General features: G+C 41.3%; 1 protein-coding gene across 1 annotated transcript in view; it reads left to right on the top strand.

Annotated features, from left to right (window-relative positions):
- Positions 1 to 1,704: 1,704 nt before the first annotated feature.
- The window catches only part of SATB2 (SATB homeobox 2), a gene marked incomplete at its 3' end in the record, with an annotated part of 75,949 nt that continues 60,407 nt past the window's right edge, over positions 1,705 to 17,246 (top strand). Inside the window, exon 1 of the mRNA XM_010293944.1 lies at positions 1,705 to 1,877. Coding sequence (XP_010292246.1) covers positions 1,706 to 1,877 — 172 coding nt within the window. The remainder of the gene's footprint in view (positions 1,878 to 17,246) is intronic.

The following is a 17,246-nucleotide window of genomic DNA, read 5'->3' as shown; positions in this document are numbered from 1 at the left end:
CATCAGTTTAACCCAGAATCAAGCAGTAGAGAGAAAGCAACATCAATGTGATGCCATAACCTACTTACGCATTTAATTCAGGATGTGTTTTAAAACGAAGAACTAAAACAGATCAATTGGACATCATGGCTTGTAGCTGCTGCTGCTGACCTGCCGTTAGAATGCCAGACTGGGAGCCGCTTCATGCCAGATAGGTCACTAAGTGAGAATTGTGTACCTAAAATGTATTTTAAAGTAAATCTAGTCTCTGCAAATTCCAAGACGAGGAAGATTTAAGTCTCTTAGCAGTTGTTACTGGTGTGACTGTATCTACTTCAGGGCAGGGTGACTCCTCTGAAAAGGGATATATAACTATTGGTTTGTAGATACTGAAGCTACTGATAGTAGAAGATCTTGAAGATACTTAACTGTGTGTGAAAGGAGAACTGAAATGTGGCTTTCTCCTCTTTTTCCCTTAAAGAAGTGCTTGGTCCAGGAATACAGCGATTTGTCTCTGGCCTTTCATAAATACACTCACTTCTCATAGTTGTTACCTACTGGAAATGGTTATATTTCATTCTGAATAACAGGAGTGAGAGGTGAACTTTCTGGCAGTATTACAGGCCATAGCACATTTGGAGAACTGCTTTAGGCTGAGATTTGTCTCTGCCCCAATATTTCCTAGTTTATCTAGGGGCTAACAAATTGTACATAACCAATTTATAAATTTCTGTGACTGGAGGTAATGGTTTTTCCTTCGCCACCCCCTGACTGCAGCCTGGCCTGTAGCAGGTGATGGAAATGATTGTCCAGTCCTGAAGGTTTTCTGTCTGTTCCATCTTCCCCCCGTGCACGTGCTTCCAGTACTGTAGGGCTGTCTCCTGCAAATGGGCTTGTTTCTCTACTGTTTGTAGTACTGAATCCCTTTAAGTTCATTCCCCACAATTTATTGCCATAGATGATTTGATCCTGTAACCGCAAAAGTAAATTTACAGTAAAACAGAACAAAATTGAATCCAGACCACCCCCTGAGTTTTCCACTTCTGTGGTTCCTCCTCATCCTTGACCCTCTTTCGAAGAGAGCTGTTCTCACTCACTTCATATATGCAGCAGGAGAACAGCCACTGGCCTCTCTGGGTCTGCGGCACCATCAGCTGCCAACACAAGATTATCGTTTTTCAGCAAAATCAATGCAAGGGTATTTTCCTTGCACAGTGAGAAGACAGGCCGTGATCTGAAAATGTGCAAATAAACCTACCCCAGCCAAGAACTGCGTATGGGACTAGCCTCGGCTGATACCTCCATATGTTCACTGTGTGGAAAGCAGCAGCATTTCTGTGTCAGGTTTTCATATGGCTGAATGTGGAGAAGCCCTGACCTGAAAGAATAACGACATTCATGGAACTGTAGAAAACTTCTGCAATGTTGAAAAGGGCTTATTAGGAAATCTTGTTCATCCCATGCTGACTGTGATTCTGTTCCTGAATTGTATTCTCTGGAGCTTTTAGTGTGGTTTTTAAATGAGTCAAGTGATGAGACTTCAGTATTTCCCTTGGAAAGAAAGCAAAAGCTATCCCACAGGGAAGAAAGGCAGCTCTTCACTTAAGATGAGCCTTCTAGGAGGTGTTTTAATTTACAGCTTTAATCAGAGATGTATGACACACTTCTTGTTCCTCTCTTACTGATGTTGTGTTGGTTTTTTTTGTTTCCCCTCCATCTAGGTTTGATGATTCCAGTCTTTTGTGTGGTGGAGCAGTCAGACGCCTCTCTTGAATACGATAACCGAGAAGAGCATGCTGAGTTCGTTCTGGTTCGCAAAGATGTGCTCTTTAGCCAGCTGGTGGAGACAGCGCTCCTGGCTCTGGGGTATTCCCACAGTTCTGCAGCTCAGGCACAAGGTATTCAATAAAGTTCTTTTCCCTCTTCTCTGCACTGGCAGAAGGCAGCACCTGAGGTTGTTCGATGTAAGGAGAAAGCAAGAAAATTGGTGGCAAATCTTGGAAGTGGTTATATCAGTTGTGTTGATTGCTTAATCTTAAACTAGGTGTACAACAAGCCCTACCTTGTTAGCCTGCCTAGAAAGCATTAGCTGGATCTTGCTCAAGTGTGAAATACAGTGATAATGATCAGTCAGCATATTCATGACACGTTTGCTCTGCACAACGAGGTGGCTTGCTGCTTCGAAGCAGTCAGCTGTCTAGAACCTCTAGGTGTACAGCTCGATGGTATCTAGTATTCCTCTTTGTATCAGGGCCATTTTGAACAGCATATTATAGTCTTTCATTCTTAAAATTTTACATTGTATATAATGTTTTTTTAATATACACACAAATGCACATGCTTTCTTTAAGGCCAATAGTTGTGCTGCACATGCAGGCTGATTTCTCTGTTTTCACTTACCTATTATATTGCTGCAGAGCCCTTTTTAAAGCTCTACAGTCCCTTCCACTTAGAAATGATTCTCCAGTAGCAGCAAAACCTTAAAATAAATAAAATTTTCCTCTCTCTACCCAAAATGCCAGCTTGAAAAAAACAAATCTAAAAACCTGATCTTGAGGGAGACGGGCAGGAGGTGGTGGGTTGGGAAAAATCTTTCCAGAATGATTTTTGCATTTCAAGAGGCTTCTTTATACTAAACAGGTTATTTCAGTGCTTATTCTTTTGCATGAGGAGCCTGCAGGTTTTGATTTCATCTCCATGTCATCAGTAAAACCAGTGCACATTTAGAGCGGTTTAATACAAGCTTTGCCTGGGGATTTGAATTTTATCTGTTGGCTTTAGTTATTTTGTATAGCGAAGTATTTGAACGTGCGCGCAGAGGGAAGCAGCGGGAGCATTGAATCCGGGAGTTCCGGGCAATGGTTAATAGCGCAGCACTCCTTGGACAAACTTCTCACCAAGCAGGGTGATAACGATTCATTTCCTCTGTCAGCCTCTGCTCTGTGAGAGAGGCACAGGTTCTTTATACATAGGAGCTCAGGCACATGTGTTTGTTTACACAATATGGTAGTAAAAGCTCTGCAAGAAGGTAGTTGTTTTGTTTTTTAATATGAAACTTTTCATGTCATTTTAGGAACACTTTTTTTCGGAACATAAAAGGTCAGTGTATCCCACTGTTTCCATCCTGGTGCGCCAGCTTCCTGTTTGACAGTGCTATCCATCTCAGTTAACACAGTTGCTCAACATGTTGCGAGCTAACATGTGGAACATGCTGCAGTAGGTGGCCAAGATTTGTTTCTTGGCACTTACAAAGGGGAATGGGCTTTGCAAGAAACCTGCTCCAAGCAGGCATGCCATTCAGTGCAGTGATCCACACTGGCTGAGTATCTCACTTGGGGGAACCTTGCTTTTGCAGCGTCTCGCTGTTGCGAGAATAGCAAGGAGGAGAGACAGATTGACTCACGAAGGAAATTAGTCACTGTGCAGGGAGGAGGCGGCCACCGTGTTTTTGAACTACAGGCTTTGGTGATGAGCAGGTTCAGATGCTCATCTATTGCTTGATATGTTGCTCTAATAATTAATCTATAAAATAAAAGTTGAATCTCTAATTGTAATTAGTCAAAAAGAGAAGACTTCAGCATTCTTGTCTTTAAGGCAGCAATTACGTTCTACTAGGAAACATCAGATGGTATAATGCATATTATATTGTATTATATATTATACATAATACATATATAAAATATATTTTTTAATGTATATAGAATAACAGAAAATACCTTACAGATCTGTTGGCTAACAAATCTCTTACTTGGTCAGTTAATTTACTTTCATGCTGAAGGACCAGTTCTTCAAAGTCTTTTATGCATCCTGGGCAAATACTGCAGGTCATGCTGATTTTAAGATACGAAGCTGAAGTACGCAGCATGTTCTGTAATATTAATCTTGCTTCTGTGCTAGCTGTCTGCAAGCTGAGAGATGAGGTGCAGGCAGAGACAGAGTGCTAGTAGGTCTCTCAGATTATTGAGTTTAATGAGAAAATTTCTAGAATATTGGGCTATAATCTGTCAGCTAGGGCTGACGGAAGCATGCTGCTAAATTGTTGATATAATTGTTGTTTATTTGGGAACACAATTTACTGATATTAAAAAGAGGAAAAAATAAAACTATTCATTCCAGTTGTAGGAAAAGTCTGCTTCTGTTCTAGCGCTTGGGATTAATTTAATTTAGCAATACATTGCTAAACACTGATAAACAGTCACTTAATTCTTCTTTATGCTTTATGATCAGCTGAGTTACAGGATCTGCATGAGAAGTTGAAGATCCTCAGGTGCGTTTTGCAAAATGGTAAAGCTGTGAGCAACATGCTGTGCAAAACATTGACATGAGTAGGTGTCCCCATGTCCTCCAGGGACAAACTAAATGTGAGCTTGTCAAAGCTTTTGTATTGTAAAGGCTGTCTAAGCTGTAACGTAGCGTGTAATAATTGTCACCTTTTGGGTTGGGAAAGTGTTTCATCCCTCCGCCTTGTTTTGGATGACTCTGGGAGGAGTAGCGATGTTCACTTCCTCTTGTGGGAAACATCTTGCCTTTGCCTGTTCCTTTTAGAACAGGGTTTCCAGTGGCAGGTAAAAGAGCTAGTTGTGGAGGAAAAGAGGAGTTGCAGCAGCAGAGAGAATTGCTTTGCAATTTCACACTGCCTTCGCTGTGGTTCACCGTGGCACTTCTACAGACCTGCTGAGGTTCAAGCAGGCGGTGTGCGCGACTTGTGTGTAGGGCCCTGCCTCACACGTGCCAGCTGTACGGCAGCATGGCAGAGTCTGGGTGCCAGAAAGGAAACGTGGCACAGAGGGGTAGGTGGAGCATTGCCTCCCCGAGGGGTCTGTGTGCCCAGAGGGGCCCTGCCGCAGGGCTGCCTGCCTGGGCAGCAGCCTGGAGCTGCAGAGCTCCCCAAGGAGGTGACGCATGTCCGAGCATATGAGCTGTAGCCTGCACACAGAGCTGCTGCCTGGCCTGGAGCCTCACATGCTGGCTCATGGTCACTTGGCTTATCATGGCTAATTTTTAGTCCTGGTCTTTAGGTAAATTGAGAAGCCTTAGTATAAATAATCTTGAGACAAATACGTATCAGGAGGTATATATGAAGATGGCCCCATGCCTCACTGGAAGAAGCTCTTTATTCTCACACAGTTTGGGCGGGACACATTTATTCCACAAACAGCTGTTTGTGAACATTTTTTGTTGATGGTCGTGAGAGCAGAGACTTTTCCAGCGAGTGCTGCCCTTGTAAAACTTCCCGTTTCTGACAGGAGCTGTGAAAAGTCTTCTGGAACAGCATGGGAATTCGTTAACAGCTTGGCACTGGGGTGTGAAAGTTGGTGGTGTGAATGGCAACAAAGGTTTAATAAACATTTATGTATTTTTCTTTCATCACTTGAGTCTACACCTGACATTAAGGAACCTGCTACATGTGCCTTCCAGAGAGAAGGAGTGTCATGCTTTACAGGGGCACCTGTTCTATGTGTAGTTTAATAGAATTTACATGCCCTGGTGCTGCTTTTTTTTTTTTTTTTGAGTGGGATATTCTAACTGGGCTATGCAAGAGAACTGGTAGGGGCTACATACAGTGTGTAGTGCTGAGTGCTGGGACCAAAGCAGTATGAAAGTAGCTGCAATCTGGAGTACCCTGTGTACAGTCCTGCAGCTTTGGGACCTGCTGTGAAAGCTGGTTCCCTCCTCAGTGTGGGGTGGAGAAAGAGCAGCAGTGCTAGTTTGATGCTTTTAGCAAGTTCTGCTTTCCTGGAATGCATATGAAAAAGAAAATAGTGTGATTTCCTCTGGATGTCTTTTCTTTTGACCAGTTCCTTGTTAGCTGTTGTGAGTGTATACAGAGAACTGCTGTACATTGTCTGCGAAAGCTCACAAAGCTGAATGGACCATCAGAATGGAGTGTGCCTGCTCCTCCCAGGTGCTTCTGCTGTGTGTGGTGGCAGGGCAGTGTGGAGTGCCTGCCCTGACTGCTGTCTGCAGGCAGATTTAGCTGGGCACTTGCTAAGTAGTTGCTTGGGTTAGTTGCTATGTGTGGCCACGACAAGGAAAGGGGTGTACAGAAGAGTGAAATGGTGCTGAGATGCCAAGTGGAGCAGAAGGAGGGGTGAGAAAACAGCAGAGGGGAGTTAACACAGAGCGAGAGAAACATTACATCTTTCTCATCCCCAGCACTGTAGAGGTCGCCAAGCAATGGTTCTTAAGCAATGTATGTCCACTGCAAGAGGCAGTGCCTTGCATTAATGCCCTGCAGGTGCCTCTTCATGCTGCCCAGTTTCTTCTAGTGCTGTGTACTGAGCAATGAGTGGGGAGCCTTCTGGCTGCAGAGCTGGGAGTGGCTGGTTGGAGTGGAAGGCTCTAAGGAGAGGCTGGTAGTGGTCAATGGGGAAGGTGTAAGACAAGACTGAGAAATAGAAGAGGTTTAAGTATCTTACCTTGCCATGTGGAGTTGAAATAGCTGGTCACAGAGGAGAGTGATGCTCTGTGGGGATCATGATTTAGTGAGCTGAGGTCAGACAGCATTCTCCCTGTCAGCCTTGCACAACTGGAGTGAGGAAGAGGAGAGTTTTGTTGCTGCCAGTCAGTGCCTGGCCAGCATAACTGATGGGATACCTCTGCCCTGATGTCATGACCCCCAGAGGTGTATCTCAGGACCAACTGTCCTTCTCCTGTGAGGCTCTGAAGTTGCTTGCAGTCATGGGAAGTTCTAAGATGGGCTTGGCTTGCACAGTTTGGTGCTGCCCGCAGCGTGCTGCTTCTGCAGAGCGTTGCACTCTGGAGCACTAGTGGAGCCGTCCTTGCAGTGAGCTGCAGCAAGAAAGGTGGCTCTCCTGACTGTACAGCAAGAAAACCGCGGCACAGACACGTGAGGGCTCTCGTCTGGGTCCATAGTGCACATGGCTGGGGCAGGAAGGAAGCCAGACTGCCAGTATGTTCATTTCCCTCGAGGGTCTAAATAACGTGAGCTCAGCCCTGCTCTCTGCTGTTAATTGGAGGCCTCTTGCTCTTGCTGCCTGCACTGAAGTAGTATTTCAAAGCAAAGACCAGATCTGTTTGATATGGTGACGTTTAGCGAATCAGTCCAAACCCCAGGCTGCTGTGTGTGAGAAGGTGTCAGCCTGAATGCTGGGCTCCTTTGCTCTGGATAGCCTTTGTGAGACCAGTATGATCATCTTTCAATTTATGGGATTATAACCATGTGTACAAACATTTGAAGGGTGTAAATACTGATGAGGGAGTGGATTTGCCTAAGCTGGTCCAAGAGGGTAGGGCTCTGGGGTGATTGGAAGGACCTGAGCGGATAATTAGTAGGGAAAGATGCTGTGAAACATTCTCATCCATGCTGTCTCCAGGACCACAATAGCTTCCAATTGAATGTCAGGTAAAGGCAGAACATACCAGCTGGGGGCTGTATTGAACACACACAACCTGGTTTTATATTTCTGTATCAAGAAAGGTACAGTAAAAAAGTAGTGAAACCCTGCTAAACTGTGCTTGATGTATACAGCTAAGTTTTCTGCAGCTGGGAAGACCAGATACGCTATTTTTAACACAAGTGCAAGGTAGCCATATGGGAAAAATGAGAGGAAACCTGGGTTCAGGTTTCTCCTGTGAATAACGTGCAATAAATTACAAGGATGCTATGATCTGGGATCTTCTGACCCCTCAACCAAATGCCCAGTGTTGTTTGTATGTCTGTGCATAGCTCCCTATTAATGTCATCAAGGACCTTATAGTCAGTATTACACTGGCTTTAATGAATAGGAGAGACACTGGTGATATAATGACTTAAATAACAAGACAATACAGCGATCAACAAACTAAATGTTGGGTCATTACTTGGCTGTGTCACCATTTGCTGCTACTTTTTTCTTTTTCATTTGAACAGAGATAGCATAGCGGTCTCACCTAACAGAGTTGTCAGTCTGTGTGGAGTTGCTCTATTTCTCCCAGCTCAAACTCTTGTGCTACATAACCCTGCTAAACCAATGTGTCTTAAAACAAAAAAAAAAAAAAGCACCCCAAAGCAAAGGAAAGAAACCAGCCGAGCCCCCTTCAGAGCTGTTTTCAGCAGTTTGGTCTTACTCTATCTGTAATTAACAGCTCTTTACCTTTAGTAATCCCCTTTTGCCCCCCTTACTTCTACTGGGGACACTTTTTATGGGTAAGCTCTTCTTTCTTCTCTCCAGTTTTGCAGGTGAAATTGTAAAAGGCCCAAAAATTTAACAGCAATATGTGTGAGGGATATGACTCAAGTGGATATCTTGCAGTAAACTCTGACGTGCAATTTCATGATAACTTGTCTGGGATTGCTACGCTGACTGGATTTCTTGTAGTAATACTTGGCCATCCAGATCAAAGTTTTCCGTGTAAAAGCTGCTTCTTCTTGAATTGTACATTTCTTGAGTTGTATTCTTTGTCTTTCTCCCTGATGTTTGAAGAAAGTGGGCTGAGTACTTCTCAAATATTTATTTCCCTCTCTATATACAGACATTTACCAGCAAATCACTGTTTTGTCTACCCTACAAAACTTCATGACAACTGTAAGTGAAACTCAATTACAGGAACCATGAGAGAAAGTCGGCATTTAATGAGAATGCTGAAAACTTCTTCCTTCTTTGTTTTTTTGATAGGCACTTCAGTGCATAATGGACACAGAGTTTGAAACACTGTTGTTAAATCTTCAGCATCTCATGCCATTTCAATTAAAGCCCCAGAGTTCTCTTTCAATGTTGCTTGGAACCCTTAAAAAATCTTAAGTAAAAAATGAAAGAAGAGGTAGAGATTGAGGCTGCTTATGTTTGTAGGGTTTACTAAAATTAGTGTTGGGGTTTTTTGGTGGAAAATATGACATATAAAGAAATGTTAGGATGTCATATTTTATATATATAAAAAATGGAATATATTTTATATTTTACTTTGGTTTATATATAAATACGTATATAATATATATTTCTAGCTTAATCTAGAATATAAATACACTTATATTTTATACATATACACATACATATTAATATAAAATTGTAATATGTATTTATATATGGAAACAAAAGCTCAAAATCCGATTAATAAACCAACCTTTAAGGTTACTTGTCACCTGTATCCTCCATCTGTAGTATTATTTTAAGTAACCTCATTATCCCAACAGCATGAACTCTAGTGAATACTTGATTCTTCGATAAGCTTACTGTGAAAGTTCTTAACTTCTAACCAGCAGTCAGGAAACCTTCTCTCCTTTTCTTCCCCGTCACCTCCCCTCCCCGTGCTGGTGTGTGCAGAAGTTGCCACGTGGTATTGGCTTTCTGGTCCCAATATATTATTTACAGGATTCTTGTGATGGAACAAAACCTTCTACAAATAATAATCTATTTTTCTAGATGGCAAACATCTGGGTAGTATAAGTAAATGGGTAATTTATTGGTGTTTGAACAGCTTAAAGGAGGGTAACCAAAGGTAGCCCTGAACAGCTCAGCACTTTTGATGCCGCTTTCTGTGTCATTTGTGGTTTGCGACTGAGACAGCCCCGCTCGTAAGCAGGAGAGGAGGCAGGGGTGAAAGGAGGGAGCGGAGTGGACAGAGCGGGCGGCGGCTGTCCCCGTGGAACACCCTTTCTTCCTTCCCTGCATGTCCCTGAGACTTCACATACCTGCAATGGGAGTTTGAGGCCAAGTGCTTGGAAAGGCTTCATGTTTTGGTGATGGCTCCAGGGGCTCTAACGGACTTGTTGCAGTGGTGTGTGTGTTTTTTGTTTGTTCCACGGTCGTAATGGATCAAACTCAGGCTGTGCTATGCGTATAAATCATTTGTTCCCCGCCTTCCCCCACCCTCCCGTTTCTAAGAAATATTGCTAAGGCTGTAACAGCAAATCGGTGCTTCTGTTTGATGAGGGCCGTATTCTTTAGCGCTTTCCATTCACTTCATGTTGCAGGCTGTGTGCAAAAAAATAATGCTGCAGGACAGAAGTTTCTTCAAGCTTTACCCTCTTCAAGGGGAAATTTTAATGTGTTCTGCCATTTTTATAAACCAATGAAGAAACGCTGGGGAAATTGAGCCACGGTCTTTTTTGTGTCACAGTGTCCCTTATAGTAGTTTGGGGTAAAATAAAAATCAAGTTCACTCCGAAAGGCCTGTGTGTACTCAATTAAAAACTTAGACCAGTGTATAATAAATTCTCATTTTTCTTGGCCCCCTTCCCAACCTCTCAGCTAAGCCCACAAGCCCATGAACCACTGATATTTTTGAGGAATATTGGGAAATGGTCTTTATTAACTTTAATTTAAAAGAAAATTTTGTTGTCTTTTTCTGAGTGAATCTGATAATGAAGCCGTGCTGTATTTAAAAATGGAAATAAGTTAGGTTAGACTAGGTCTTCCCCTGGTCCAGAGAGGGAAAATGAGGTGCAGTTATCAGCCTGTTAGATAACAAGCTAAATATTTAAACATTCAGTAGTATGAGGAGAGCAAAGCCTGGTGGTGGTTAATGTGTTAGGGTAGATTTTTTTCTTTTTTTTTTTTCTTTTCTTTTTTAGATATTTTTCTCTGCTGAGATTCCCCCCCGCCCCGCCCCCAGCCCCTGCTCTAGATAAGGGAAGGAGTGTTTTAACTCTGTGGCACGAGGGGATGCTTTGCACTCCAGCTGCAGATTGCCTTGCCCCATCTGCCTTCTCCACAGGGGCACAAAGATGAACCCACCTCCAGCTGCTTCTTTCTTTAACCAAGCAGAGGCAGGGCTCATCCCCCGGGTTGGCTTCTGCTTACTGGGTAGCACATCCCAACTTTTAGGATCTCTGATTTGCCTTGGGCTTAGGTTTGCCTATACCGCATTTATAATGGATATGCTGCTGGGGAGAAAGCAGAGCTTTTTCTGCTGGCCCGTCTGTCCAAAGTCCATTTATGATCAGTGCCCCAGTCTGGACCTTTCTGCATGCATGAAGGGGAATTGGTTTGAGCATGTGGGGAGTTGCGGTACTGGCTGCGGAGTCCCTTGCAAACTCACGGTGTAAGGTAGTACTTCTCAGTCCCCTTTAACCACATAGACAACCTAAGCATGAAAACCATGTTTTAAAACTGAAAACCTAACGAAGTAAGGGAAGGAAACATAAAGGGGATAAACAGAAAGTGTTTCCTGCTTTAAAAAAAAAAAAAAAAGAGGGAGGGCAAAGACACTGATCCTTGTTCTGTGTCTGATCATCTCTTTAGGAAAGATCCTTCTGGCATTGACAGCAAAGGGTCAGTTCAGAGGGTTTCTCACCACCGCGTGTGAGCATTGTGGAAAGGACTTGGCTTTAATCCTCTGGGCTCTTACTGGAATATAAATGAAGCTGTCAATCAGCAACTGTATTTGATGTTTGCATCTTTTCATACAGGTTGAATTTTATAAGGGCAGTCTTGCATTGTTTGTCATTGGGGGTCTGCAGGAGATTAAATGGCTACATTTACAGAATGGAAAAGGATGAGCAAAAGACAATGCTATTAGTGACCTCCTTTTGCCTACTATCTTGCTCACTGGAAACTCAGAGAGTGTCGGTGAAGGTTCAAATTCAAGCTGTGGCTGAGAGAAGCAGGTGTGTATGTCCCTCTCCTGTCCACTGAATTACGTGGTTATTCAGGATGGGTGTCTTTTCCTCTCCGTACTGGTGCAGGGCTTATGGAGAATTGCTCATACTCTGTCTTCCTTTTGGCCAGTGAATACCTTTGATTTATCCAGACAGCTTTAAAAAAAAAAGTTTATACAGGTGTGATTAAAAAAAGGCATTGCATCAAGTTGAATGAGATGAGGTTGGGTTATTTTTCACTGGGTATTTATGGGTGATTTTACTTTCGACTTTATTCCAACAGAAAAATAATTCTTCTAAGATGAAGTAGCTGCCAATTAAACAATAAAGCTATAGTAATCCTGGGATCTGGGGTCTGTGTTTTATTCTGTTCCGCTCCCCAGTTTTGTATGTGCAGCATCTTTGACTTCACCTGGCTCTTTCCAAAGTTACCAATAAAGAGTTAAATTCAGACAAGCAAGCTGGGAGGAGAATGTGTGTGCCAGTCAGGATTCTTAGCTAAATTGCTTTCATACTTTGTTTTTATAATATATTTGCTGCTTAGCCACATTTTGGCCTTTTTCCTTTTTCTAACAAAAATCATTATGTGGGATAGTTAGTAGATAGTTCCTACTTTCACAGTGACAACTCCATGCTAAAAATGTTCCTTGGCATAAGGATTGTTAACTGATGGCAATTTGTCTGCCTTTCTGAGTAGGTTTTTTCTCGACACCAGCTATAAAATCTATGAAATAGTCTGTGAGGGGAAAAGTGTTTATCATTTGTTGAAACTGAGGATGGACCAAATGCTTGAGGAAAAGAATGTATCAAATAATGAGCTATAGATAATACTAAATCTTTTCAAGATCCTGGAAGGAGATGTTTAGGCAGAATTGTGTGGCAGTCATCATGAAAAAATTGGCATTTTGTGAAATGCTACCATAGAATATGTTTCAAACGTCACTATTTATGTATCCATTTATATAGATAGCATCAATTACATATTTTTAAATGCTGCTGATGGGTCTAAAAACTACATGCATTACGAACATAAAAGTTTCTTTTTCTGTGGCTTGAGCGTAGAGAACAAGTCTTTTTTTTTTCCTCAATCTGAAAGCTGTATTTGTTTGCTTAAAAGAATGAAGAATGGTATTTTGTTGGTAATATTAACAAAGATTTATTAATATTTTATTGTGGAGCTTTTAAATAGAGGGCTACACATACTAGTTCCTTTTTTTCCCCTGATATCTCTTCTAAAAGAGCATAGCAACACTATGCATTTGCATTTTCTGATCACTAAAAATCCCCCCTACCATAAATGTGTATGTGAAATTGAGAACCTAATTAAAAGATTAACAGCATGTACAGTACTTTACCCAAAAGGCATGTGTTAATTTGTTAAAACACTAAAGAATTTTATGCTGTCTTTTTTGACGCTATCAAAATATTTTCAGTGGAACTGGTTGAACCTGGTCTCTTTATTATAAATTCTTCTGCAGAGTAAGATGACTTAATTTCATATCTAATTGCATAAGGAATTATAAATTATCTTTTCTAAGAGACCTATGACACTAAAACGCAGAATGAACAAATAAAATTGATTTGTTCTAGTACAAATGAAGATATGTGGCAGTATTTTTATTACAGACACCATTTGTTTGGGTTGAGTATCTGAATATTTTACAATAAGATAAAAAGTGCTCTTTGTAGAGCAGTTGTTCTAGCAATGCATCTTAAGGTGTTTTACAACTAATTGCCATGAAATGAAGAAACCCAAATCAACAAAACCCAGACCCACCCATAAAATAAAACCCTATGCAGAATGGAGTAAATCTGTTCCAAAGGAAATATGTTTTATATGCATTCATAGAAGCAGCAGGATCTGCCTCTTGGATCAAAGATGGAACTTTTCTTTTGTTCGCAGAAGAAAGACCTGTTGTTTTCAAAAGCGTGCTTTATCTCAGAAAAAGATGACTTGCGGGATGTAAAATGGTAGTTTCCAGCTAGGTAAGAGATGCCACAGTCTAGACTAGAGCACACAAGCGAAGGATTATGAGTCTGGTTTCTAGTGGGGAAGCACAATTGATGTGTAGGACAGTGTACTGGAGGTGGGCATTTCCCTGATGTAAAGAGAAATGTAGGTCCTGCCGTGGCCCTGCTGGTGCCATGTAACCTGAGGGGATGCCATGGTGCTGCAGAATTAGGAGTTCCTTCCCTCCTGGGCACTTCTGGAGGAATCTTGAACAAATCCCCCTTCCTGCCCCTAAAGCACAGCCAGTAGGTACTCTCCTTCAGAAACAACTGGGTATTGACCAGTACAAAGTGACATATTATTTTAAGAATTTATTATTATCCTTATGGCAGAATTAGTAGAAAGTGGCAATTATTAAAGAATTGTCTTTTATAACTAGTCTCCATGGAGTTTTATTCTATCATTGAAAGTTTGAAATGGTTTATAGTAAATTTACCATTTTGTACTGAACTGTGTCAGTGTCGGTGCCAGGGCTGTTCGAATGTTACTGAACGTCCATTTAACCAGTTTAGATTAAACCCTACTACATTATTTAGTGCAAGTACATTGTTCATAAAGGAACAAATTAATATTCTACTGACCTTTTGAGGGTTGAATTAGTAAATTTATCACAAGAATTAGTTTGGTATTTTATAATAGAGACGTTCTTTTATTTATTCATCCAGAACTACTTTGTTATGAAGTTTACTGATACAAAGCTGCTCCTGTTAAGCTGGTTGTTATTCCCAGAATAACATGTACTAATATGTTATGATATACTAAAAGACTGATGCCAAATTGTCTAAATCCCATCGTATGTATGCATTTATGAATTTTTCTACAAGGGAGCCAAAAGGGTAATACGGCACTTCATAAAGGCAAGTAGGAAAGAGATGTAATAGTTTTTAGCTAGAGAGCTTCCATGGTCTGGTTTGAGTGATATGAGACAAAAACTGCAGCATTTATAGTGAAAACATTTATGCCTAATAATCCCAAGTGATTTCAAGAACAAGGTTAAGGAATATTTTTTATTACCATAAAAACATGAGATTTTTTTCCCCCTTATGTTTCTGTAGCTCTGTAGCTCCCATTTTGCAAGGATTTTTTGTGCTTTTACATTTTGACGGTGTGCCTGTACAGGAAAGTGGTAAGGGAGAAAGCAAAAAAGAAGAGAGAGCGCCAAGAGAGCAAGTGTTTCTATGCTGTTTGTAATAGCAATGTCATGTCTCTGTGAGGGACAGCAGTGTGAGTTTTTTATGGTGTAGTAAGCATCTGCACCATCTCACAGCAGTTCCCCTGTCTGACTCTTCTTCCCCTTCTTGCTGAAGCAAGGTTAGCATGGAGTTGCAGGTACAACACTGTGGTGCCCCACGGTCGCAACATGGATTTTGTGGAAGGAAGGGCTGTTACAGAACAAAATTGCCACCAAACGTCTTCAAGATTTCTCCTGGATCCTTCTCTTTTTTTATCTGTCCTTCTTGTGTATAAATTTTGGTTTTGCTTGTAAATGTGAGGGAGATGAAGAAATCTTAGCTGCAGATGGGAAAAAAACCCAGTGTCTTGATATTTAAAAAAATGCAGAATTAGAAGAAGATAAATTTAGGTAGCCTTTGCACCATAATAATGTGGAAAGACCTGAAACAAAGCCATAAGGCTTTTTTTTTCCTTCACAGATTCAGTTGTCTGGAAATTGTGCAATGCTGTTTAAACGGAATGACTTTTAACAGATCGCAATAAATTAAAAAAAAGATTCATGTTTTCACCAAGGATTACATGATGGCAGTGCTAACTCCCATGCAATTAATAGACAGCATGTACTTTGTTTTCCTTTGAGTGCTTAGCTTTTTGTCTAGATTTTATCTGGCCATGTATCCAGGATGGATGCAAGCTGCTGTTAATTGAACTGTATTTAAGACTATTAAAACCATCCTATGTGCTATATGGCAAGATGTGTATCTAAATCTGCATTTGCAGCAACGTAGCTGTAGCATGCAATTCCTCTAGTAGATAGGCAGCTGCTAGTCCACATATTTTTAGATACAAAATGTAATCGGTTTATGACAAAATAACTGCTTATATCAACATAGCATTTGTCTTTTACAAAACCTGCAGTTATTTTCCCAGAGCAGTTGCGAGGTGCGGTTTGTAGCTTCACAGGAAGAAAGATGGCATATATTCTAATTTTGATGTGGATTGTTGGCCCATTGAGTCAGGTCTTGTGTTGAAGTAATTTCTTGGTAGAAGAAGACTGGTCCTGGTTTCTCCTGATCTCATACACCTACTGAATGTCTTTCTACATCCATCTAGTTGTGTGATAGTAGTCTTCAGGGGGAAGAAGATGCTCTCTGATATGAGGAGTGATGAGTTTAAATTGGAGCGGGGGGGAATCCCTTATTTGCTGGATTAAGTCTTTTATATAACATGCTTTGTAGAAAAAGCACTACATTTGTACAGAAGGAGGTGCCAGAATGCTAATAGAAGTATAGTAACTCATCTGATGGGTGGGAAAGGCTTCTGCATGCTATTCAGAAACAAAATTAACCCTGTGTGGGAGTATAATACCTAGCATTGTTAATTCTTGACATTTTAATTTTCTTTCTCATACTTCTGGGGCTCTTGATGAGGGGAGCTTCAGTTTCTCTTTAAACATTTAATTTGTAGAGCTACAAAATAAAATCTTGCAGGATTCCATCAGAAGCTTGTGAGCATGATCCTGTCTTTGACATGAGAACATGGAATAAAAAAGAATCCAACCATTTTAATTTGCTGGGAACGAAAAGAAGCTGGTTGGTAGCTTTGGGATACAGTATTGCTCTCTGAAGCACATTACGTTGCGGGTGTGCAGGCATGTGACAATGTGATCATATGGGGGTCTGAGTTGGTTTCAAACACGCCTGGGGCCTCCTGTGGCCCTTTCGTTATTCCTGAGCCTTTGGCACTGAGTGCCGGTGGGGGAGATGCGGAGATGGGGAAACGAGAGAACTAGATAGGAGAAATCAGTAGCAGATTTAAATTAAGCAGAAACCTCAGTATGTTATAAACTTGTAAGGCTATATATACACTATGGCATGTGGCTGGACCATAGTCATGCTCAGCAAACCACTGAATGTTATAGGACAGTTCATATGTTTTCTAATTCTTCCCAGAAAAAAGAGGATTTCAGTACTGAGTAATATCTTATTATCCCATTCCTACTATCGGCAGCACAGCAATTTGAACTTGAAAAAATAGCAGATTAGGTATTTCCCTGAAACTACATATACTATTTAGTGTCTTGCTGATGTTCTGGCAGAACAGCATAGGGATTGACAGAAACTGGGGCTGAAAGTGACTTAAGGGAGCAAATGGAATTTAGCGAAGGTTATGAAAAAGCAGTGCTTTCCGTTAGACATCCTACAAAGAGAGAGATGGGAAAGGAAGAGAGATGCCAAAGCGGGAACTACACACCATGAACATGGCTTTTTGAGCCAGGAGGAGTCTAGGTTGACAATTTCATGTGAGGCTTTGCTTCCTTAGTAGGAAGAGTTAAGAACAGAAGTGAAAAAGCTGGTTGTAGTAGAGATAATGTCATGACCTCTTAAAACTTAGGTGTAAGGTGCGTATCTCAGAGTCAAACATTCTTTGCAATGGTGGAAACGTAGATGCAGTGTTCTGGTACTATTGCAGTAAGGCCAAAAATGGAAATAGAAAGGTTTGTCTCGGTGTGAAGGCCAAGTGAAACGCAAAAGATAAATGGGC

This window comes from Phaethon lepturus, unplaced genomic scaffold (assembly GCF_000687285.1).
Source record: "Phaethon lepturus isolate BGI_N335 unplaced genomic scaffold, ASM68728v1 scaffold11479, whole genome shotgun sequence".
Lineage (NCBI taxonomy): Eukaryota > Metazoa > Chordata > Aves > Phaethontiformes > Phaethontidae > Phaethon > Phaethon lepturus.
This window is presented reverse-complemented; position numbering and strand designations above follow the sequence as displayed.